This window comes from Ranitomeya variabilis, chromosome 2, assembly GCF_051348905.1.
Source record: "Ranitomeya variabilis isolate aRanVar5 chromosome 2, aRanVar5.hap1, whole genome shotgun sequence".
In the NCBI taxonomy this organism is placed as follows: domain Eukaryota; kingdom Metazoa; phylum Chordata; class Amphibia; order Anura; family Dendrobatidae; genus Ranitomeya; species Ranitomeya variabilis.
In genome coordinates this window covers 388028550-388054388 of record NC_135233.1, presented here as the reverse complement: position 1 = coordinate 388054388, position 25839 = coordinate 388028550, and the positions used below count along the sequence as shown (strand labels likewise).

Here is a 25839-nt window from a genome sequence, read left to right as displayed (position 1 = left end):
CTCCTCTGTGGCTTCCCAGCTACCTCTCTTGCACCACTCCAGTCTGTCCTCAACTCTGCTGCCCGGCTAATCCACCTCTCTCCTCGCTACTCCCCTGCTTCCCCCCTCTGCAAATCCCTCCACTGGCTCCCAATCCCCCAACGAATCCAGTTCAAACTACTAACACTGATCTACAAAGCCATCCACAACCTGTCCCTTCCCTATATCTCTGAACTAATCTCCCAATATCTTCCCTCACGTAATCTTCGTTCCTCCCAAGACCTCCTACTCTCCTCCACACTTATTCGTTCCTCACACAACCGCCTCCAAGATTTCTCCCGAATATCCCCCATCCTCTGGAATTCCACGCCTCAACACGTCCGATTATCCACCACCCTCGGATCCTTCAGATGGAACCTGAAAACCCATCTCTTCAGGAAAGCCTACAGCCTGCAATAACCGAGCCACCGCCTCACCACCGCCAGAGCCGCCTCCGCCTCGCCCCTACCTTCTGTCTCTTCCCCACTATCCCATAGAATGTAAGTCCGCAAGGACAGGGTCCTCTCCCCTCTGTACCAGTCTGTCACTGTAAACCTGTTTACTGTAAATGATATCTATAACCCTGTATGTAACCCCTCTCTCATGTACAGCACCATGGAATTAATGGTGCTATATAAATAATAATAATATACGGGTGGTGACGATATTGCAGTGTACGGGTGACTGTGACATATCACACACTATACGGGTGACAGTGGCGATATCAGACAATATATGGGTGACAGTGACGATATCACACACTATACGGGTGACGGTGACGATATCGCACAACGTATGGGTGATGGGACGGTAACTGATATGATTCTACAGTATATACTGTGACTACATCACACAAGATGCAGGACGGTGAGGACCCGCCCTTATCTAGCGCTGCTCCCCCTGCTGGCCGCTCAGCATCTTCGCACTTATAGCCATATTCTGACGTCACTTCCTGGTATTACCTTACTGCAGTATGGGAATTGTAGTTTTAGTGGAAATCCGGAGCGGGTGACAGGAAAGGAAGAAAAGGGAGAGGCAGCGACATGGTGAGGAGCGGGCACCGGGATCATTCATTATACGTTACTGTGTGATAACCCGGCACCGCGGCCGCCGGTACTGCACTCACATCGCCTGTAGTGTCCGCTGCGTGTCATAGTCCTAGGCGGCATCTCTGTGTGTGAGGACAGGACATCCCCTACAGCGGCTCCATAGATACAGACATCCGGGGTCACACACAGTCTACCACCCCACATAGTGTCTGCATTCCCCTGTATATGGTGTGCGGCCCCTCCGCTACCTCTGTATATGGTGTACGGCCCCTCCGCTACCTCTGTATATAATGTACAGCCCCTCCGCTACCTCTGTATATAGTGTACAGCCCCTCCGTTACCTCTTTATATAGTGTACAGCCCCTCTACCTCTGTATATAGTGTACAGCTCCTCCGCTACCTCTGTATATTGTGTACAGCCCCTCCGTTACCTCTGTATATAGTGTACAGCCCCTCTGCTACCTCTGTATATGGTGTGCGGCCCCTCCGCTACCTCTGTATATGGTGTACGGCCCCTCTGCTACCTCTTTATAGAGTGTACAGCCCCTCTGCTACCTCTGTATATAGTGTACAGCCCCTCTACCTGTGTATATTGTGTACAGCCCCTCCGCTACCTCTGTATACAGTGTACAGCCCCTCTGCTACCTCTGTATATGGTGTGCGGCCCCTCCGCTACCTCTGTATATAGTGTACAGCCCCTCCGCTACCTCTGTATATAGTGTACAGCCCCTCTGCTACCTCTGTATATAGTGTACAGCCCCTCCGCTACCACTGTATATGGTGTATGGCCCCTCCGCTACCTCTGTATATAGTGTACGGCCCCTCCGCTACCTCTGTATATGGTGTGCGGCCCCTCCGCTACCTCTGCATATGGTGTACGGCCCCTCTGCTACCTCTGTATATGGTGTACGGCCCCTCCGCTACCTCTGCATATGGTGTACGGCCCCTCCGCTACCTCTGCATATGGTGTACGGCCCCTCCGCTACCTCTGCATATGGTGTACGGCCCCTCCGCTACCTCTGCATATGGTGTACGGCCCCTCCGCTACCTCTGTATATGATGTACGGCCCCCCCGCTACCTCTGTATATAGTGTGCAACCCCTCTGCTACCTCTGTATATGGTGTACGGCCCCTCCGCTACCTCTGTATATAGTGTACAGCCCCTCTGCATATGGTGTGTGGCCCCTCCGCTACCTCTGTATATAGTGTACAGCCCCTCTGCTACCTCTGTATATGGTGTGCGGCCCCCCCGCTACCTCTGTATATTGTGTACGGCCCCTCCGCTACCTCTGCATATGGTGTGCGCCCCCTCCACTCCTCTACATTTTTTTCATGATCAATTAAAGTTGGTTTAAATTATTCTGAAATAATTTGCGCTGCAGATATGAAACGACTTCAAATCTGCATGAAAAAAATCCAACGTGTGCGATAGAATTCAGAAATTGCATTCACTTTACGATGACAGTAAAATGCTATTTTTTGTTTGTTCACAGCAAAGGCGCGTCGTCTGAGCGTCGCCTAATACTTTGCTGACGTGTTTTTTTTAATTTGTTACATAATTCAGTGTTTTGGGGTCGGGGTCTCTCAGCGCGGCAGATGTAGAATTGCCGATCTCTGCTCCTCCTTACAGTCGTCCCACGTCTGTCAGATAAATGGGGTGTCTCCTGTGTACAGCGACCTCTTCAGGTCACCACAGATTGCGGGGGCATCTCCTGTGTACAGCGCCCTCTTCAGGGCTACACAGATTGCGGGACATCTCCTGTGTACAGGGCCCTCTTCAGGTCACCACAGATAGTGGGGACATCTCCTGTGTACAGCGCCCTCTTCAGGTCACCACAAATTGCGGGGAAATCTCCTGTGTACAGCACCCTCTTCATGGCACCACAGATTGCGGGGGTATCTCCTGTGTACAGCGCCCTCTTCAGGTCACCACAGATTGCGGGGGCATCTCCTGTGTACAGCGCCCTCTTCAGGTCATCACAGATAGTGGGGACATCTCCTGTGTACAGCGCCCTCTTCATGGCACCACAGATTGCGGGGATATCTCCTGTGTACAGCGCCCTCTTCAGGTCACCACAGATTGCGGGGGCATCTCCTGTGTACGGCGCGCTCTTCAGGGCACCACAGATGGTCATTTGGGTTCTGGGCTCGGACATTCAGAATTTACATCCTTTGGTGTTTTGGAGGTCACTGGGGTCATTGTTGTGCTGATGCCCTGATATTGTCTTTGTACCTTCTGACCCGTAACGTTTCGCACTGAGATCCTTTGCTGTGTTGTCAGCTGTTTACAGACCAGAAAATGTCAGGAAAATCCTCTTAGAACAGCGACACTTTCTCTGGGGTTACTCAAAACTGCTGTATATGACGTCTGCCGAGCGCTGACTACTGTGTAACAGGAGAGTAACTGTGATTGGCTGATCCTGAGCACAACCACACCCCTAATATAAGAGGGTGTGTACACTTGTGCACTTGTTAGTTTTGGCTTCTCAAAATTATTATGTTTTCCAATGGATTTGTACAGATTGTAGGCAGGTGGAAATTATTCCTCTTTGGATTATTATTATTTTTTTTATAACAAAAACCTGACATGTTATCAAAGGTGTGTAGACTTTTATATCCAATGTATATGATATAGACATTACCTTTACTACCTCTATATATTATAGTATATGCAAAAGTCATAGTTACTCACCGATAACGGTGTTTCTCAGAGCCCATGACAGCACACCAGAGAGAGAGGGGATCCGCCCTTCAGGGACAGGAAACCTACAGGATAAAAGGGCGGTACCTCTCCCCTGCATCAGTTTTGTCTACAGAGCATCGGAGGTCCTCCAGGTTAGTCACAACAATAAAAAATAGACAATTTTATAATTTCGCTTAGCAAGTAAACACTGTGTCTATATGGAATACCACTTCACACAAAATAATGTGCTCACCGCACACGTGATGAGGGGGGGAATAAGCAGGTGCTGTCATGGGCTCTGAGAAACACCGTTATCGGTGAGTAACTATGACTTTCTCAGTCGCCCATGACAGCACTACCAGAGAGAATTTCAGAGATTATTGCTTAGGGAGGGACCACAGCCTGCAGAATCCTTCTTCCGAAGGTTAAGGGTACGTTCACACAGGACTTTTTTGCTGCTTTTTTTTGCTGCTTTTTTTTATGCTAATTTTCAGCTGCTTTTTACAGTACCAGTAAAACCTATGAGATTTCAGAAATCTCATGCACACACGTTGGTTTTTTGTTTGATCAGTTTTTTCTGCTTTGCTGCTTTTTTTGGACATAGGGCATGTCACTTCTTTCAGCGTTTTTGCAGCGTTTTTGCAGCGTTTTTTCACCCATTGACTTGAATGGGTGATGAAAAAAACGCTGCAAAAACGCTGAAAAAACGCATGTAGCATTATTTGCTGCGTTTTTTGTGCAGAAAATCATGGCCAGCAGGAAGGGATCTCACAGCCAAGAGCTTAGGGGTGTGGTTAGTGAGGTGTGAAGAGCCATTGTGAGCCATTGTGAGGTGTGAAGAGCCATTGTGAGGTGTCCTGTTTGTGATCTATTGTGAGGGAGTTCCTGGTAGTGAGGTGTGAAGAGCCATTGTGAGCCATTGTGAGGTGTGAAGAGCCATTGTGAGGTGTCCTGATTGTGATCTATTGTGAGGGAGTTCCTGGTAGTGAGGTGTGAAGAGCCATTGTGAGCCATTGTGAGGTGTGAAGAGCCATTGTGAGGTGTCCTGATTGTGATCTATTGTGAGGGAGTTCCTGGTAGTGAGGTGTGAAGAGCCATTGTGAGCCATTGTGAGGTGTGAAGAGCCATTGTGAGGTGTCCTGATTGTGATCTATTGTGAGGGAGTTCCTGGTAGTAAGGTGTGAAGAGCCATTGCGAGGTGTCCTAGCAGCTGAAAATTGGCATAAAAAAAGCAGCAAAAATCTGCAGCAAAAATCTGCAACAAAAAAGTCCTGTGTGAACGTACCCAAAAAACGCACCAAAAACGCACCAAAAAAACGCACCTAAATTAGCATAAAAAAAAGCAGCAAAAAAAAGCAGCAAAAAAGTCCTGTGTGAACGTACCCTAAGTCAGATGAAGAGGCTAGGTCTAAGCGGTAGTGTCTGAAAAAGGTTGAAGGTGATGACCAGGTGGCCGCCTTACAAATTTGATCTAATGGTACCTCCGACCTTTCGGCCCAGGAGGTCGCCATAGCCCTCGTAGAGTGGGCCTTCAGTCCCTGTGGAACGGCGTTTCCGGTGGATGAGTACGCCAAGGCTATTGCGTCTGTCACTCATCGAGCAATAGTGCCCTTAGAAGCTTTGAGTCCTTTTCTGGGCCCCTGAAAACATAAAGAGAGACCCTTCCTTCTTATGCTGTTGGGTGATTTTAAGGTATTGGACTAGACACCTTTTCACATCTAGTGTGTGGAATTTCTCTTCTTTCTCATTTCTAGGGTTTGGACAGAAAGAAGGAAGGATTATTTCCTGAGACCTATGGAATGTGGAGACAACTTTTGGTAAATAGGCAGGGTCTGTTTTTAGTATAACCTTATCGTCCAGGATTTGTGTAAATGGAGGGTTTGCAGATAGGGCTTGGAGGTCACTTATCCTACGGGCCTATGTGAGTGCTATTAGAAGGGCCGTTTTAAGTGAGAGAATCTTAAGGGGTAGAGATTGTAAAGGCTCGAACGGGGATTCTGTTAGGGCTGACAATACCAAGTTCAAATCCCAGGATGGTAATCTATTTATAGTTATGGGTTTAGACCAGGGGTCAGGAACCTTTTTGGCTAAGAGAGCCGTAAACGCCACATATTTTGAAATATAATTCCGCGAGAGCCGTACAATATGTTTAAAGGGCCATTGACAGATCAATCGCTCCAATGTTCACTTAGTACAGCAAGGAATGCTCCTCCCTGCTGTATAAAGCCACAACTGGACTGAAACAATGGTAATTAGCAGTAAAAAAATTAAATAAATAACTTACATTGTGAGCTTGCGATGCATGACATCAGTCCAGCAGTCTGGCTTCTTCTTTTTCCTGCGCATGACTGGAAGCTGGCATTCTTCCCACCTGATGTTGAGAGAATGCCAGCTTTGAGGCATTCGCAGAAGAAAGAAGCTGGAATGTTGGACATGTCACACAACGCATTGTCAGTTATGTCAATTATCTATTTTATTATTTTACAGCGAATTATTGTTTAGGTCCAGCGGTGGCTTAGTGCAGCAGAGAGGAACACTCCTTTGTGTACTAAGTGACCGCTGGAGCAATTGTATCTGTCAGTGGCCCTTTTAAAAGTGTTGGTCTTACAGAAAATGAACAAAAAAGAGAGGCTCAGACCCATAGGGAACTAAAGCATTTACTACTTAAAGTGGTACATACAAGCAGGCACACCCAGCGTAAGTTCTGGCGTCGGCACATTGGAGCGGAGCTGTGCAGCTCCATGTGTTCCTATGCGGCCGCACACTCCGCTCTGGAGTGCCGACGCCAGAACTTGGTTCCCACATGCGAGACACGGACGTGTTTCTCGCATGTGGAAACAAGCCCTAAGTGCCATTATACACAGGAGATCTGTACTTAGTATGCAGCGTCTGTGTATAGGTAATACAGTGATCACCGGTGACATACACAGGACCTCAGTATATAGTATACAGTGTATAGGTAACACACTGACTCACCAGTGACGTCTCTAAGTGAAGTCCTTCATCTTTCATTCCGCACAGACCGCCATCACTTCATCCAGCCAGGACTCGTCTCTGCAGGAAATAACACAGTTATCACGAGTTCCACTTGCAGAACACATTACTTAATTTTCCCAACTTCTACATTACACCACATGAAGAAGGCGACATAGTGTCAATCTACACAGTAATAGGACCGCCCCGCCATTTAAAACAGTATACTCAAAAAATAAAATAAATACATCCCTGCAGTAATAATATCCCTTAATTAGCCCCTGTGGTAATAATATTCGCCATCCTGGCCCCCGTGTGTCTCATTCCTGGCTCCAGCCATATGTTCTCCCATCCTGCCCTCATGAGTATCCATCCTGCCCCATATGATCTTCCCATCCTGCCCCATCTGTCTCCATCGTATCCATCCTGCCCCATGATCCTGCCCCATCTGTCTCCAATCCTGCCTCCAGTGTCTCCAGTCATGACGCCATGTCTGTCATCCTGCCCCGTTTCTCCATTCTGCCCGTGTCAAGCATTCTGCCCCTGTGTCCAGCTTTCTGCCCCTGTGTCCAGCTTTCTGCCCCTGTGTCCAGCTTTCTGCCCCTGTGTCCAGCTTTCTGCCCCTGTGTCCAGCTTTCTGCCCCTGTGTCCAGCTTTCTGCCCCTGTGTCCAGCTTTCTGCCCCTGTGTCCAGCTTTCTGCCCCTGTGTCCAGCTTTCTGCCCCTGTGTCCAGCTTTCTGCCCCTGTGTCCAGCTTTCTGCCCCTGTGTCCAGCTTTCTGCCCCTGTGTCCAGCTTTCTGCCCCTGTGTCCAGCTTTCTGCCCCTGTGTCCAGCTTTCTGCCCCTGTGTCCAGCTTTCTGCCCCTGTGTCCAGCTTTCTGCCCCTGTGTCCAGCTTTCTGCCCCTGTGTCCAGCTTTCTGCCCCTGTGTCCAGTTTTCTGCTCCTGTGTCCAGCGTTCTGCTCCAAAGTCCAGCGTTCTGCCCCAATGTCCAGCTTTCTGCATCAGTGTCCAGCGTTCTGCCCCAATGTCCAGCGTTCTGCCCCAGTGTCCAGCGTTCTGCCCCAGTGTCCAGCGTTCTGCCCCAGTGTCCAGCGTTCTGCCCCAGTGTCCAGCGTTCTGCCCCAGTGTCCAGCGTTCTGCCCCAGTGTCCAGCGTTCTGCCCCAGTGTCCAGCGTTCTGCCCCAGTGTCCAGCGTTCTGCCCCAGTGTCCAGCGTTCTGCCCCAGTGTCCAGCGTTCTGCCCCAGTGTCCAGCGTTCTGCCCCCGTGTCCAGCGTTCTGCCCCCGTGTCCAGCGTTCTGCCCCCGTGTCCAGCGTTCTGCCCCCGTGTCCAGCGTTCTGCCCCCGTGTCCAGCGTTCTGCCCCCGTGTCCAGCGTTCTGCCCCCGTGTCCAGCGTTCTGCCCCCGTGTCCAGCGTTCTGCCCCCGTGTCCAGCGTTCTGCCCCCGTGTCCAGCGTTCTGCCCCCGTGTCCAGCGTTCTGCCCCCGTGTCCAGCGTTCTGCCCCCGTGTCCAGCGTTCTGCCCCCGTGTCCAGCGTTCTGCCCCCGTGTCCAGCGTTCTGCCCCCGTGTCCAGCGTTCTGCCCCCGTGTCCAGCGTTCTGCCCCCGTGTCCAGCGTTCTGCCCCCGTGTCCAGCGTTCTGCCCCCGTGTCCAGCGTTCTGCCCTCGTGTCCAGCGTTCTGCCCCCCTGTGTCCAGCGTTCTGCCCCCCCGTGTCCAGCTTTCTGCCCCCGTGTCCAGCTTTCTGCCCCCCCGTGTCCAGCTTTGTGCCCCCCCGTGTCCAGCTTTGTGCCCCCCCGTGTCCAGCTTTGTGCCCCCCCGTGTCCAGCTTTGTGCCCCCCCGTGTCCAGCTTTGTGCCCCCCCGTGTCCAGCTTTGTGCCCCCCCGTGTCCAGCTTTGTGCCCCCCCGTGTCCAGCTTTGTGCCCCCCTGTGTCCAGCTTTGTGCCCCCCTGTGTCCAGCTTTGTGCCCCCCTGTGTCCAGCTTTGTGCCCCCCTGTGTCCAGCTTTGTGCCCCCCTGTGTCCAGCTTTGTGCCCCCCTGTGTCCAGCTTTGTGCCCCCCTGTGTCCAGCTTTGTGCCCCCCTGTGTCCAGCTTTGTGCCCCCCTGTGTCCAGCTTTGTGCCCCCCTGTGTCCAGCTTTGTGCCCCCCTGTGTCCAGCTTTGTGCCCCCCTGTGTCCAGCTTTGTGCCCCCCTGTGTCCAGCTTTCTGCCCCCCTGTGTCCAGCTTTCTGCCCCCCTGTGTCCAGCTTTCTGCCCTGGCCCCCCCGATCGCCGCTCTCAATAAAAAAAAAAAAAAACAAGTTTTACCTGACCGCGATCCTGCTCTGTCTGGTTATCGGTGGGGGCGGCCATCTTCCTGAGGCCGCGCGTGCGCAGGTGGAGCGCTCTGCTGCCTGGGGCTTCAGGAAAATGGCCGCGGGATGCCGCGCATGCGCAGATGGAGATCGCGGCGGCCATTTTTCTGAAGCCGAGATGCGAACAGGTAAATTCTGCGCCGCCGGCGACCCGCCCCCCGCATTGTGCCGCCCCCCGCATTGTGCCGCCCGGGGCGGCCCGCCCCCCCCTTCCTACGCCACAGGCTGTCTGCGAGCCAGATACGGCCATCAAAAGAGCCATATCTGGCTCGCGAGCCATAGGTTCCCGACCCCTGGTTTAGACCTTGCAGCTGCTCTGACAAACCGCACTACCCAAGGGTTGGCTGCTATGTTTTCACAGTATAATGCTCCTAGAGCTGCTATTTGTACCTTTAAGGTACTTACTGAAAGGCCTAGGTCTAACCCACTTTGTAGAAATTCTAATATTTCAGCAACTGGAACCCCGTCCTGCAACCTTACCCCAGAAGAGGATAGGAATTTCTTCCAGGTTTTACCGTAGATTTTTGTGGTCACAGGTTTCCTACTTTTCATTAGAGTAGATACTAGTTTGTCAGAGAAACCTCTTTCCCTCAATAGTGACCTCTCAAATTCCACGCTGTCAGATGGAGATTCTCTGAGGGTGGAACACCGGTCCCTGTGACAGAAGGTCCGGAAGAACCCAGGGATCGGTGATCGATAGCATCCTCAGCCATGAGAACCAGGCTCTCTTGGGCCAGAAGGGGGCTATTAGGATGAGTCTGGATCTGTCCTGCCTGATCTTTCGTAGGACAGCTGGAATGAGAATAGTGGGGGGAAAAGCATACGCAAGTGTTTGTGTCCAGGGAATTGTGAATGCATCCACTGCCTGAGGGTTCCCCCTGGAATCTAGGGAGCAGAAGGCTTCCACCTTCCTGTTGTGAAGATTGGCAAAGAGGTCTATCACGGGGATTCCCCATAGATCTGTGATTTTGTTGAAGATCCCCTGATTTAGAGACCACTCTCCCTGTTTTAATTGGGTACGACTCAAGAAGTCCGCTTTCTGGTTTTCTACCCCCTTTATGTGTAGGGCCGATAGGGAAAGAAAGTTGTTTTGAACCAAGCTGAAAATTTCGGAGGTGGTTCTCATTAATGTTTGGGATCTGGTTCCCCCCTGGTGGTTTAAGTAAGCCACCACTACTCTGTTGTCCGAGAATACTCGGACATGATGTCCTTGTAGCTCGTCTAGAAAGTACAGTAACGCATGATTTACCGCTTTCAGTTCTTTTTGATTTGAGGAAGACTGGAGCTCCTGATTTGTCCATAACCCCTGAGCGATTCTGTTGTCCAGGTGAGCCCCCCACCCTGTGGGACTTGCGTCTGTAGTGACTATCTGAGACGCCTCTATCACCCAGGGATCCCCTTTTGATAAGTTGCTGGGATCTAACCACCAAGCTAGGGAACGAATGGTAGGCAAATCTAGAGTCATGCGACCCTCTAACCGCCCTCCCAGTAGTTTCTGGTTTCTTAAAACGTCCCACTGGAGGGGTCTTGTGTGGAGCTGTGCCCACTGAACTGCTGGAAGACAAGCAGAGAGGGACCCCAGTAATGACATCGCCTTCCTTAGGGTCATGGTAGGGTTTGCACGTGCTTCTGACACTAAGTGGATTATTTTTTGTTTTTTCTCGTGTGGAAGGAGACACATTTGAGAATTTGAGTCCAAGGTGAGACCCAAAAATTCCTGAACCCTGGCTGGTTCCAGCTTCGACTTTTGGAGGTTCACTAACCACCCCAATTTTTTTAAAATGTCTGACTCTGTCACGTTGCTGGCGGCAGAGTTCGGCCGAATTGCTCACAATCAGAAAGTCGTCTAGATATGGAATAATCAAGACGTTTTCCTCTCTCAGATGCGCCATCATCTCTGCTATCAGCTTGGTGAAGACAAGAGGTGCAATTGATATGCCAAAGGGAAGAGCCTTGTATTGGTATTCCCTTGTCTGTCCTTTCATGACTACCGCCAGTCTGAGGAATTTCTGAGAAGACTTGTGGATGGGGACGTGATAATACGCGTCGCTGAGATCTAGAACTATCATAAAACAGTTTGGAAACAGATTTTTTATCGTTGACTTTATTGACTCCATTTTGAATCTCTGGTTTTTTACATAGGTATTCAACTTCCGTAGGTTTATTATGGTCCGGAAGGTTCCGTCTGGTTTGGGCACCAGGAACAATGGAGAGTAAAATCCCTTCCCCCTCTCCAGAGGGGGGACCTCTTGGATGACAGATTTGTTTAACAGTTTTACGATTTCTAGCTCCAGAGCCTCTTGTTGTAGGGGAGACGACCTCAGCGGTGTTACCACATAGTTCCTTGGGGGTAAGGATAGAAAGTTTATGTGAAGTCCTTCTCGTATTAAATTTAAAATCCAAGGGCTGGTCGAAATTTTCTCCCAGGCCAGGAGGAATTGAGATAATCTCCCTCCCACCTGGGGAGAGATGTCACTTGGAGGGGGGTTTTCTATCGCGAGGGGAGTTACCAAAAAGGAACCCTCTATCCTTCCTTCTCCCGTCATCCCATCGGGTTTGTTCTCTTGGCGGTCTCCTTTTAAAAAATTTCCTATTCCGAAAGGGCCGCTTATTATATGTTGGGGCCAGGATTGGAAACCTTTCTTTTTATCACCCGCTTTTTGCAGGATATCGTCCAGAGTTTCTCCAAAAAGAAACTTGCCCTCACACGGGATGGAGCAAAGTTTCTGCTTAGTTTGTAAGTCCCCTGGCCAGGTTTTTAGCCATAAGGTTCTACGCGCTGCATTTGAAAGGGCTGCAGATTTAGATGTCAATTTAATTGAGTCAGCCGAAGAGTCCGCTAAGAACGCTGTAGCTCCTCTAATCATAGGGATAGACTCTAAGATTTTATTTCTGGGGACCCCATCTCTGAGCTGTTTCTCTAGTTTATCGACCCAGATCATTAGAGACCGTGACGTGCAAGCTGCCGCTATGGTAGGCCTTAAGCATCCTCCTGCTGACTCCCAGGCCCCTTTGAGAAAGGTATCTGCTCTCTTATCGAGAGGATCTTTCAGGGTTCCCATGTCCTCGAACGGTAAGGCATACTTTTTTGAGGCTTTAGCCACCGCAACGTCTAGTTTGTTGGCTTTATCCCATGAGACAGAAGCCTCATCTTCAAAGGGGTATTTCCTTTTAATAGAGGGGACCGATGCGTTTTTCCTTTCCGGTTTCTCCCACTCCTTTTTAATTAACGCTTGTATATTTTCATTAAGGGGGAATACTTTACGCTTTCTCTGGGATAGTCCCCCAAACATAATGTCCTGGACAGTTTTGTCAGGACGGGGGTCCAGAACCCCCATTGTTGATCTTACCGCCTTAACAAGGCCATCAACCTCCTCTAGGGGGAAACAATGACGACCTCCACTCTCGTTATCCGAAGAAGAGCATGAGGAGTCATGCGTATCTGAGCTCTTACTCTCAGAGTAGGAAGGGTCGGAATCCACCAGGGGAATAGGTTGTTTCCTAGCAATCTTTCTACTTTTAAGGGAATTAAACATAGTCTCGACTTCCGATTTAATTACTGATCGTAATTCGGAGGCGAAGTTTGGGGTCTCCTCACAGAGGACTCGTTCTATACAAGAGTCGCATAGCTTTTTATCCCACGTCTGTGACAAAGCTTTACCACATAAGGGGCAGGTTCTATGCTTCATCTTCCCCGTTCTCTTTCTTGCCTAAGATAAATAGAGAAGGGGAACCCTAATTACAAAAGGTGAACTTTCACGAAGATCACTCACCACTCTGACGCAGCCACAGGTACCGGTTCTGGAGGAGGGGTCGCCTGAGATGCATCCGTGGGTGGCAGCTGATTTACCACGCTGGAATTTTTACTGCGCTGAGTGGAACGGCTATCAGACCGAGAGCTTCGGTTGCCTGCAGAAATCCGTTTCTCCTGGACGTCCGATTTCTGCCGACGGCGTTGTTGCTGCTGCTGCTGCGTCGGCGGTTGGAGCTGCTGATCGCTGTCCTCCATGGTATTACCGTGGAACAGCCTGCAGCAAGGAGCCTCCATGCATCTTCCCATATAAACGCCGTTTATCCCCTCCACCTGTGGCTGCCGGAAAGAGGAAGCATCCCTTTTTTTTTTCTTTTTTTTCTACTGCGCATGCCCACAGCCGGCGACTCGGAATTGGAGAACTCCGTTTCCGGGGCAGCGCCATCTTGGTGCAGTCACTCACAGCGGTGCCCCTGAACCGGAAGTTCTATTACTACCTCCGGTGCGGCGCCATCTTGGAATTCGGTGTTCTCGCAGCATGATGAAGCCCCAGGCTCCCATCGGAGCGGCGGCTGCGCTTCCCCCCCCACACACTTCCGGACCCATCGGTCGTAGCTGTGGCGGCTTCGGATACCGGACCAGCCGTGGCAGGGGCGTCCCCGCTGCCAGAAGTCGGACTGGCCGGCCCCGGGTCCTCGTCGGTCATCTTCAACAGGTACCGTCCAAAGAGGTTCCCCGTCAGGGACAGGAAGCCAAAACTGATGCAGGGGAGAGGTACCGCCCTTTTATCCTGTAGGTTTCCTGTCCCTGAAGGGCGGATCCCCTCTCTCTGGTAGTGCTGTCATGGGCGACTGAGAAAGTTTAGTTGGGTGTGGAGAAAATGCTGCAAGGAAGTTTAACCCCTTCCCGACCTTTGACGCCACGTAGGCGTCATGAAAACCCGTGCCAATCCGACCCATGACGCCTATGTGGCGTCATGGAAAGATCGCATCCCTGCAGATCGGGTGAAAGGGTTAACTCCATTTTCACCCGATCTGCAGAGACAGGGGGAGTGGTACTTCAGCCCAGGGGGGGTGGCTTTGAAGTGGCTACGTTCGCTCTGATTGGCTGTTGAAAGTGAAACAGCCAATCAGAGCGATTTGTAATATTTCACCTATGAAAATGGTGAAATATTACAATCCAGCCATGGCCGATGCTGCAATAGCATCTGCCATGGCTGGAGACCCCGATCTGCCCCCCCCCCCACCTCACCGATCGCCCCCCCAGTCGTCCTTTCTGCCCCGATCTCCTGTCCGCTCCCCTCCTGTCCGCTCCCCCGGTCCTCTTGTCCGCTCCCCCGGTCCTCCGATCCCCCCCCCCCCCCCGTGTTCCGATCCCACCCCCCCATACTTACCTAGCTTCGATGTCCCTCCCGGTGTCCGGCCGTCTTCTCCATGGGCGCCGCCATCTTGGAAAATGGCGGGCGCATGCGCAGTGCGCCCGCCGAATCTGCCAGCCGGCAGATTCATTACAAGTAGATTTTGATCGCTGTGGTAGGTTCTATCGCAGCGATCAAAATAAAAAAATAATAAATAAACCCCCCCCCCTTTATCACCCCCATAGGTAGGGACAATATTAAAATAAAGAAAAATTTTTTTTTTCTTTTTCCACTAGGTTTAGGGTTAGAACTAGGGGTAGGGTTAGGGGTAGGGTTAGGGTTACGGGTAGGGTTAGGGGTAGGGTTATGGCATGTGCACACAGTGCGGATTTGGCTATTGATCCGCAGCGGATTGGCCGCGGATCCGCAGCGGATTGGCAGCGGATCCGCAGCGGATTGGCCGCGGATCCGCAGCGGATTGGCCGCGGATCCGCAGCGGATTGGCAGCGGATCCGCAGCGGATTGGCCGCGGATCCGCAGCGGATTGGTTGCGGATCCGCAGCGGATTGGCCGCGGATCCGCAGCGGATTGGCCGCGGATCGGCAGCGGATTGGCCGCGGATCGGCAGCGGATTGGCCGCGGATCGGCAGCGGATTGGCCGCGGATCGGCAGCGGATTGGCCGCGGATCGGCAGCGGATTGGCCGCGGCGGATCCGCAGCGGATTGGCCGCCGCGGATCCGCAGCGGATTGGCCGCCGCGGATCCGCAGCGGATTGGCCGCCGCGGATCCGCAGCAGTTTTCCATCAGGTTTACAGTACGATGTACACCTATGGAAAACCAAATCCGCTGTGCCCATGGTGCGGAAAATTCCGTGCAGAAACGCTGCGTTGTATTTTCCGCAGCATGTCAATTCTTTGTGCGGATTCCGCAGCGTTTTACACCTGTTCCTCAATAGGAATCCGCAGGTGAAATCCGCACAAAAAAACACTGGAAATCTGCTGTAAATCCGCAGGTAAAACGCAGTGCCTTTTACCTGCAGATTTTTCAAAAATCGTGCGGAAAAATCTCACACGAATCCGCAACGTGGGCACATAGCCTTAGGGTTAGGGTTGGAATTAGAGTTAGGGTTGGAATTAGGGCTAGGGTTTGAAATAGGGTTAAGATTAGGCTTGTGGTTAGGGTTACGGATAGGGTTAGGGGTGTGTTGGGGTTACAGTTGTGGTTAGGGTTGGGATTAGGGTTACGGTTGGGATTAGGGTTAGGATTAGGGTTGGAATTAGGGTTACGGGTGTGTTGCGGTTAGGGTTGTGGTTAGGGGTGTGTTGGGGTTAGGGTTGTGATTAGGGTTATGGCTACAGTTGGGATTAGGATTAGGGGTGTGTTGGGGTTAGTGTTGAAGTTAGAATTGAGGGGTTTCCACTGTTTAGGCACATCAGGGGTCTCCAAACGCAACATGGTGCCACTATTGATTCCAGCCAATCTTGCGTTCAAAAAGTCAAATGGTGCTCCCGCCCTTCCAAGCCCCGACGTGCGCCCAAACAGTGGTTTACCCCCACATTTGGGGTACCAGCGTACTCAGGACAAACTGGGCAACAACTGTTGGGGTCCAATTTCTCCTGTTACCCTTGCAAAAATAAAAAATTACTTGCTAAAACATAATTTTTGAGGAAAGAACAATTATTTTTTATTTTCACGGCTCTGCGTTATAAACTTCTGTGAAGCACTTGGGGGTTGAAAGTGCTCACCACACATCTAGATAAGTTCCTTCGGGGGTCTAGTTTCCAAAATGGGGTCACTTGTGGGGTGTTTCTACTGTTTAGGCACATCAGGGGCTCTGCAAATGCAATGTGACGCCCGCAGACCATTCCATCAAAGTCTGCATTTCAAATGTCACTACTTCCCTTCCGAGCCCTGACGTGTGCCCAAACAGTGGTTTACCCCCACATATGGGGTATCAGCGTACTCACAACAAACTGGGCAACAAATATTGGGGTCCAATTTCTCCTGTTACCCTTGTGAAAATAAAAAATTGCTTGCTAAAACATCTTTTTTGAGGAAAGAAAAATGATTTTTTATTTTCACGGCTCTGCGTTGTAAACTTCTGTGAAGCACTTGGGGGTTGAACGTGCTCACCACACATCTAGATAAGTTCCTTGGGGGGGTCTAGTTTCCAAAATGGGGTCACTTGTGGGGGGTTTCTACTGTTTAGGCATATCAGGGGCTCTGCAAACGTAACATGATGCCCGCAGACCATTCCATCAAAGTCTGCATTCCAAAACGTCACTACTTCCCTTTCGAGCCCCGGCATGTGCCCAAACAGTGGTTTACCCCCACATATGGGGTATCAGCGTACTCAGGAGAAACTGGACAACAACTTTTGGGGTCCAATTTCTCCTGTTACTCTTGCAAAAATAAAAAATTCTGGGCTAAAAAAATATTTTTGAGGAAAGGAAACACATTTATTATTTTCACGGCTCTGCGTTATAAACTTCTGTGAAGCACTTGGGGGTTCAAAGTGCTCACCACACATCTAGATAAGTTCCCTTGGGGGTCTAGTTTCCAAAATGGAGTCACTTATGGGGAGTTCCTACTGTTTAGGCACATCAGGAGCTCTGCAAACGCAACCTGATGCCCGCAGAGCATTCCATCAAAGTCTGCATTTCAAAACGTCACTACTTCCCTTCCGAACCCCGACGTGTGCCAAAACAGTGGTTTAAAGTGCTCACCACACATCTAGATTAGTTCCTTGGGAGGTCTAGTTTCCAAAATGGGGTCACTTGTGCGGGAGCTCCAATGTTTAGGCACACAGGGGCTCTCCAAATGCGACATGGTGTCCGTTAACGATTGGAGCTAATTTTCCATTCAAAAAGTCAAATGGCACGCTTCCCCTTCCGAGCCTTGCTGTGCACCCAAACAGTGGTTTACCCCCACATATGAGGTATCGGCATACTCAGGAGAAATTGCCCAACAAATTTTAGGATCCATTTTATCCTGTTGCCCATGTGAAAATGAAAAAATTGGGGCTAAAATAATTTTTTTGTGAAAAAAAAGTAATTTTTCATTTTTACGGATCAATTTGTGAAGCACCTGGGGGTTTAAAGTGCTCACTATGCTTCTAGATAAGTTCCTTGGGGGGTCTAGTTTCCAAAATGGGGTCACTTGTGGGGGAGCTCCAATGTTTAGGCACACGGGGGCTCTCCAAACGCGACATGGTGTCCGCTAAGGGTATGTGCACACGATGCAGATTTAGTGCAGAATTGGTGCAGAACTGCAGCAGATTTTTCTGCTGCAGAAACGCTGCAGAACTGCACTGTGATTTACAGTACAATGTAAATCAATGGGAAAAAAAAAAGCTGTGCACATGGTGCAGAAAAATCTGTGCAGAAACGCTGCAGATTTCAAAGAAGTCGCTTCTTTTGTGCAGTTCTGCAGCGTTTCTGCTGCAGATTTTTCTGCACCATGTGCACAGCTTTTTTTTTTCCCCATTGATTTACATTGTACTGCACAGAAACTGCACAGAAACTGCATAGAAACTGCACAGAAACTGCACAGAAACTGCATAGAATCTGCGCAGAAACTGCATAGAATCTGCATAGAATCTGCATAGAAACTGCATAGAATCTGCGCAGAAACTGCATAGAAACTGCATAGAAACTGCACAGAAACTGCATCAAATCTGCAGATGCAGATTTAGTGCAGAAAATTCTGCACCACATTTCCTACGTGTGCACATAGCGCTATGTGCACACGTAGGAAATGTGGTGCAGAATTTTCTGCACTAAATCTGCATCTGCAGATTTGATGCAGTTTCTGTGCAGTTTCTATGCAGTTTTTATGCAGTTTCTATGCAGTTTCTGCGCAGATTCTATGCAGTTTCTGTGCAGTTTCTGTGCAGTTTCTGTGCAGATTCTATGCAGATTCTATGCAGATTCTGTGCAGATTCTATGCAGATTCTATGCAGTTTCTGCGCAGATTCTATGCAGTTTCTGTGCAGTTTCTGTGCAGTACAATGTAAATCAATGGGAAAAAAAAAAGCTGTGCACATGGTGCAGAAAAATCTGCAGCAGAAACGCTGCAGAACTGCACAAAAGAAGCGACGTGCACTTCTTTGAAATCTGCAGCGTTTCTGCGCAGATTTTTCTGCACCATGTGCACAGCTTTTTTTTTTCCCATTGATTTACATTGTACTGTAATCACAGTGCAGTTCTGCAGCGTTTCTGCAGCAGAAAAATCTGCTGCAGTTCTGCACCAATTCTGCACTAAATCTGCATCGTGTGCACATACCCTAAGGCTACGTTCACACGATCCTTTTTTTCATCCTTTTTTTTTCAGGTCCTGTTTTGAAAAACCGCAGCTAAATTCAGCGCTGATTTTAGCTGCGGTTTTTGATCCTTTTTCTTCTGCGGATTCCACTGCGGGTTTCCAAATGCAGTTTCCTATTGGTGCTGCTGGAAACCCGCAGCGGAATCTGCAGAAAGAAGTGACATGCTACTTCTTTTTTCTGCAGGCAAAACCGCTGCGGATTTGCCTGTGGAAAAAAGGATCGTCGGCACAGCGGGTCCTTTTTTCCATTGGGTTACATTGTACTGTAACCTACATGGAAAACTGCTGCGGATCCGCAGTGCAATTCCGCTGCGGATCCGCAGCAAAAACCGCACCGTGTGAACATAGCCTAAAGATTGGAGCCAATTTTTCATTCAAAAAGTCAAATGGCGCTCCTTCCCTTCCGAGCCCTGCCGTGCGCCCAAACAGTGGTTTACCCCCACATATGAGGTATCAGCGTACTCAGGACAAATTGGACAACAACGTCCGTGGTCCAGTTTCTCCTTTTACCCTTGGGAAAATAAAAAAATTGTTGCAAAAGATCATTTTTGTGACTAAAAAGTTAAATGTTCATTTTTTACTTCCATGTTGCTTCTGCTGCTGTGAAACACCTGAAGGGTTAATAAACTTCTTGAATGTGGTTTTGAGCACCTTGAGGGGTGCAGTTTTAAGAATGGTGTCACTTTTGGGTATTTTCAGCCATATAGAACCCTCAAAATGACTTCAAATGTGAGGTGGTCCCTAAAAAAAATGGTTTTGTAAATTTTGTTGTAAAAATGAGAAATCACTGGTCAAATTTTAACCCTTATAACTTCCTAGCAAAAAAAAAAATTGTTTCCAAAATTGTGCTGATGTAAAGTAGACATGTGGGAAACTTTATTTATTAACTATTTTGTGTCACATAACTCTCTGGTTTAACAGAATAAAAATTCAAAATGTGAAAATTGCGAAATTTTCAAAATTTTTGCCAAATTTCCGTTTTTTTCACAAATAAACTCAGAAATTATCGACCTAAATTTACCACTAACATGAAGCCCAATATGTCACGAAAAAACAATCTCAGAATCGCTAGGATCCGTTGAGGCGTTCCTGAGTTATTACCTCATAAAGGGACACTGGTCAGAATTGCAAAAAACGGCAAGGTCATTAAGGCCAAAATAGGCTGGGTCATGAAGGGGTTAAAAAAAATAGAAGCGAGAATAGTTTATTTTCATCATTTTATTTTATTACTTCTTTACTCACTTGTCTAACTGCGGTATTTTCACAACGTTATACAGTGCCTACAAGTAGTATTCAACCCCCTGCAGATTTAGCAGGTTTAATAAGATGCAAATAAGTTAGAGCCTTCAAACTTCAAACAAGAGCAGGATTTATTAACACATGCATAAATCTTACAAACCAAAAAGTTTTGTTGCTCAGTTAAATTTTTATAAATTTTAAACATAAAAGTGTGGGTCAATTATTATTCAACCCCTAGGTTTAATATTTTGTGGAATAACCTTTGTTTGCAATTACAGCTAATAGTCGTCTTTTATAAGACCTGATCAGGCCGGCACAGGTCTCTGGAGTTATCTTGGCCCACTCCTCCATGCAGATCTTCTCCAAGTTATCTAGGTTCTTTGGGTGTCTCATGTGGACTTTAATCTTGAGCTCCTTCCACAAGTTTTCAATTGGGTTAAGGTCAGGAGACTGACTAGGCCACTGCAACACCTTGATTTTTTGCCTCTTGAACCAGGCCTTGGTTTTCTTGGCTGTGTGCTTTGGGTCGTTGTCTTGTTGGAAGATGAAATGACGACCCATCTTAAGATCCTTGATGGAGGAGCGGAGGTTCTTGGCCAAAATCTCCAGGTAGGCCGTGCTATCCATCTTCCCATGGATGCGGACCAGATGGCCAGGCCCCTTGGCTGAGAAACAGCCCCACAGCATGATGCTGCCACCACCATGCTTGACTGTAGGGATGGTATTCTTGGGGTCGTATGCAGTGCCATCCAGTCTCCAAACGTCACGTGTGTGGTTGGCACCAAAGATCTCGATCTTGGTCTCATCAGACCAGAGAACCTTGAACCAGTCAGTCTCAGAGTCCTCCAAGTGATCATGAGCAAACTGTAGACGAGCCTTGACATGACGCTTTGAAAGTAAAGGTACCTTACGGGCTCGTCTGGAACGGAGACCATTGCGGTGGAGTACGTTACTTATGGTATTGACTGAAACCAATGTCCCCACTGCCATGTGATCTTCCTGGAGCTCCTTCCTCGTTGTCCTTGGGTTAGCCTTGACTCTTCGGACAAGCCTGGCCTCGGCACGGGAGGAAACTTTCAAAGGCTGTCCAGGCCGTGGAAGGCTAACAGTAGTTCCATAAGCCTTCCACTTCCGGATGATGCTCCCAACAGTGGAGACAGGTAGGCCCAACTCCTTGGAAAGGGTTTTGTACCCCTTGCCAGCCTTGTGACCCTCCACGATCTTGTCTCTGATGGCCTTGGAATGCTCCTTTGTCTTTCCCATGTTGACCATGTATGAGTGCTGTTCACAAGTTTGGGGAGGGTCTTAAATAGTCAGAAAAGGCTGGAAAAAGAGATAATTAATCCAAACATGTGAAGCTCATTGTTCTTTGTGCCTGAACTACTTCTTAATACTTTAGGGGAACCAAACAGAATTCTGGTGGGTTGAGGGGTTGAATAATAAATGACCCTCTGAAAAAACTTTTCACAATTTAAAAAACAAACAAACAAACAAAGAAATAACATTCTTTTTTGCTGCAGTGCATTTCACACTTCCAGGCTGATCTACAGTCCAAATGTCACAATGCCAAGTTAATTCCAAATGTGTAAACCTGCTAAATCTGCAGGGGGTTGAATACTACTTGTAGGCACTGTATAGAATCATCGCTGTCCCCATTGGGGCTCACAGTCAGGAATCCCGATCAGTCTTTGGAATGAGGGAGGAAACCCACCTAAACACGGGGAGAACATACAAACTCCTCGCAGATGTTGTGTTGGCGGGATTTGAACCCCGAACTCCAGCGCTGCAAGGCTGCAGTGCTAACCACTGAGCCATCGTGTAGTGCTGACCACTGAACCACTTGCGTTACCCTTAAAATGTAATGTGGATGAAGAAACACATCAGGTTCTGATGGGGTGACGGGCGCTCCCCTGGTGCTGATGGCAGGGGTGACGTGCGCTCCCCTGGTGCTGATGGGGGGGGGGTGACGGGTGCTCTCCTGGTGCTGATGGGGGGGAGTGACGGATGCTCCCCAGGTGCCAATGGCGGGGTTGATGGGCGCTCCCCTGGTGCTGATGGCTGGGGGGGTGACGGGCGCTCCCCAGGTGCTGATGGTGGGGGGGGGGTGATGTGCGCCCACCAGGTGCAGATGGCAGGGGGGTGATGGGCGCTCCCCAGGTGCTGATGGCGGGGGGGTGATGGGCGCTCACCAGGTGCTGATGGCGGGGGGTGACAGGCTTTCCCCAGGTACTGATGGCGGGGGGTGACAGCCGCTCCCCAGGTGCTGATGGCGGGGGGGGGTGATGGGCGCTCACCAGGTGCTGATGGGGGGGTGACAGGCGCTCCCCAGGTACTGATGGCGGGGGGCGTGACAGGCGTTCCCCAGGTGCTGATAGTGGGGGGTGACGGGCACTCCCCAGGTACTGATGGCGGGGGGTGACAGGCGTTCCCCAGGTGCTGATGGTGGGGGGTGACGGGCGCTCCCCATGTGCTGATGATGGGGGGTGGAGGGCGCTCCCTAGGTGCTGATGGCGGGGGTGACGGGCGTTCTCCAGGTACTGATGGCGGGGGGTGACAGCCGCTCCCCAGGTGCTGATGGCGGGGGGGGGGGGGTGATGGGCGTTCCCCAGGTGCTGATGGTGGGGGGTGACGGGCGCTCCCCATGTGCTTATGATGGGGGGTGGAGGGCGCTCCCTAGGTGCTGATGGCGGGGGTGACGGGCGTTCCCCGGGTGCTGATGGATCTTACATTTTTCGTTAGTCACTTTGCATTTGTTTATTGATGATAGAATATTTATCACTTCCATATATGAAGCTTCTCTGCAGCATTGTCACCTGCCTAACACTTTTGCACAGCGCTGTGCCTCTTCTGTAGATTACATTTTTGGTTATTTTCCTGGTCCGGCCTCTTCCCGCAGATCCGCTTCATCCTTATCCAGAATCGCGCCGGTAAGACCCGCCTGGCCAAGTGGTACATGCAGTTTGATGACGATGAGAAGCAGAAGCTGATAGAGGAGGTTCACGCCGTGGTGACGGTCCGTGACGCCAAGCACACCAACTTTGTGGAGGTAACAAGTGCACGGCGTGGACCCATCTGAGCGCTGGGGAGGGGTCATCACTCCTGTGTGTAGAGATGCTGCACTTCTCTTCTTGTTATCTTCTCTGTCGCCGCCATCTTGACATTTCTCCCTTTTTTTTCCCTCCAGTTTAGAAATTTTAAGATTATTTACCGGCGCTACGCCGGCCTCTACTTCTGTATCTGCGTGGACGTGACTGACAATAACCTGGCCTACCTGGAAGCCATCCACAACTTTGTAGAGGTAAGATGTTTGGGGTGGAGCCTCAGTGTCCTGCTTCATCCTCCATCTTGTATTCTTGTACTCGGGGGCGGAGCTTCAGTGTCCTGCTTCATCCTCCATCTTGTATTTCTCTTTCGGGGGTGGAGCCTCTGTGATTTTCTTCATCCTCCATCTTGTATCCCTCTGTCGGGGGTGGAGCCTCAGTGATTTTCTTCATCCTCAATCTTATATTTCTCTTTCGGGGGTGGAGCCTCTGTGATTTTCTTCATCCTCCATCTTGTATCCCTCTGTCGGGGGCGGAGCCTCAGTGATTTTCTTCATCCTCAATCTTATATTTTTCTTTCGGGGGTGGAGCCTCTGTGATTTTCTTCATCCTCCATCTTGTATCCCTCTGTCGGGGGTGGAGCCTCAGTGATTTTCTTCATCCTCAATCTTATATTTCTCTTTCAGGGGTGGAGCCTCTGTGATTTTCTTCATCCTCCATTTGGCATTTGACGGGGCGGAGCCTCAGTGATCTTCATCCTCCATCTTGTATTTCTCTGTTTGGGGCGGAGCCTCAGTGATCTTCATCCTCCATCTTGTATTTCTCTGTTTGGGGCGGAGCCTCAGTGATCTTCATCCTCCATCTTGTATTTCTCTGGGGGTGGAGCCTCGGTGATTTCTTCACCCTCCATCTTGTATTTCTCTGTCGGGGGCAGAGCCTCAGTGATCTTCATCCTCCATCTTGTATTTCTCTGTTTGGGGCGGAGCCTCAGTGATCTTCATCCTCCATCTTGTATTTCTCTGGGGGTGGAGCCTCGGTGATTTCTTCATCCTCCATCTTGTATTTCTGTCGGGGGTGGAGCCTCAGTGATTTTCTTCATCCTCCATCTTATATTTCTCTTTTGGGGGTGGAGCCTCTGTGATTTTCTTCATCCTCCATCTTGTATCCCTCTGTCGGGGGTGGAGCCTCAGTGATTTTCTTCATCCTCCATCTTATATTTCTCTTTCGGGGGTGGAGCTTCTGTGATTTTCTTCATCCTCCATTTGGTATTTGTCGGGGCGGAGCCTCAGTGATCTTCATGCTCCATCTTGTATTTCTCTGTCGGGGGCAGAGCCTCGGTGATTTCTTTATCCTCCATCTTGTATTTCTCTGTTTGGGGCAGAGCCTCAGTGATCTTCATCGTCCATCTTGTATTTCTCTGGGGGTGGAGCCTCGGTGATTTCTTCATCCTCCATCTTGTATTTCTCTGTTTGGGGCGGAGCCTCAGTGATCTTCATGCTCCATCTTGTATTTCTCTGTCGGGGGCAGAGCCTCGGTGATTTCTTCATCCTCCATCTTGTATTTCTCTGTTTGGGGCAGAGCCTCAGTGATCTTCATCCTCCATCTTGTATTTCTCTGGGGGTGGAGCCTCGGTGATTTCTTCATCCTCCATCTTGTATTTCTCTGTTTGGGGCGGAGCCTCAGTGATCTTCATCCTCCATCTTGTATTTCTCTGTTGGTGATGCCTTGGTGACTCCTTTCCTCCATCTTGTTTCCTAGGTGCTGAATGAATACTTCCACAATGTCTGTGAGTTGGATCTAGTCTTTAACTTCTATAAGGTGAGTCCATACGTTTCTGTTCTGCCCAGTTTCCGCTCGGCCCCCGCCTCACGTGCTCGGCCCCCGCCTCACGTGCTCTCCCCTCCCCCCAGGTCTACACGGTGGTGGACGAGATGTTTCTGGCCGGTGAGATTCGGGAAACGAGCCAAACCAAGGTTCTCAAACAGCTGCTGATGCTTCAGTCTCTGGAGTGACTCCGCCTCCTGTCATGTGACCACATTCCATCCTGTGTACACACCCCCGGACCTCCCCCACTGTGCTGACCCCGCCCCCGCTCTGCTCATCATGGACAAATGGACTTTGTTTTTCTTTTTTGTACATTCTAAGTGTGAAAACAAATAAAATGTTCCAATTGTGAATGATGCCCGGTCACTCGTCATACCCCTGGGGGGGTGGGCAGTCTGATCACTCATTATACCCCTGGGGGGAGGGGTGGGCAGTCCGATCACTCGTCATACCCCCGGGGGAAGGGGTGGGCAGTCAGATCACTCGTCATACCCTTGGGGGGGTAAGGGTGGGGACACAGTCACTCATACCACTGGGGGGGAAAGGGTGGGCGGCCCGTTCACTCATCAAACCCACGGTGGGGAGGGGGGGGGCTGTGTAAACCTCATGCACCTGGGAGGACAGGGTCCTGGTCATTTTGGGGGCAGATGAAAGTGGCAGCATGAGATGATGGTGTGGGCTGGGCGATACAGCGGGGCGAGGACGTGCGTCGCTCTGACGTTGGTCCAGGTGTTTTTTCTGCTTCCCACTTTTTCTATAAATATCAGAGGGATTCCGGCCGTTCAGGAGTCTCAGCCATGGAGGCAGTGAGGATAGTCGCTACACCCTGCCCTGTCGGTTATTTTCTATCTTACAATAATCATCTCTCCATCTGATCCTATACACTGCAGTCGCTGAACACATGGTGCTGCAGTGTAAAGCATGGGGGCAATGTGCATCCTGGAGTCACTGATCAGCGATGTGGGGTCTCTGAGTTCTCGGATGGGTGGGGGTCCCACTGTAACATTGTAAGATGGGAGTCCGGGCTCTGGAGGATGAAAATCCTATTACATCTTATAATCGCTCGGGTCCTAAAATCCCTTCAGGCAGTTTGGGGTTTAACCCCCTAATGGCCGCCCACTACTTTCCTGCTGCAGATTAGCAGCCTGCGGCTCTGAGCTCTTTGCAGTCATCACGGGATACAATAGGGAAGGAGCATTCGTGGGGATAACGCCGCATAAGTCTGTGTA

The 25839-nt window shown here is 50.0% G+C and overlaps 1 protein-coding gene across 2 annotated transcripts; it reads left to right on the top strand.

Moving 5' to 3' along the window:
* The first annotated feature begins 925 nt into the window (after nucleotides 1-925).
* On the top strand, nucleotides 926-24963 carry AP2S1 (adaptor related protein complex 2 subunit sigma 1). 2 transcript variants are annotated; one of them, XM_077286428.1, is made up of 6 exons: nucleotides 3782-3902; nucleotides 5505-5567; nucleotides 22642-22791; nucleotides 22930-23043; nucleotides 24545-24604; nucleotides 24697-24963. In XM_077286428.1, the coding sequence occupies exons 2-6, from the start codon at nucleotides 5550-5552 to the stop codon at nucleotides 24796-24798; spliced, it is 444 nt and encodes a 147-aa protein (XP_077142543.1). In that variant the 5' UTR covers nucleotides 3782-3902; nucleotides 5505-5549; the 3' UTR covers nucleotides 24799-24963. The 2 variants fall into 2 exon arrangements, with proteins under 2 accessions (XP_077142544.1, XP_077142543.1); XM_077286429.1 differs by lacking the exons at nucleotides 3782-3902; nucleotides 5505-5567 and adding an exon at nucleotides 926-1064.
* The last annotated feature ends 876 nt before the right edge of the window (nucleotides 24964-25839 follow it).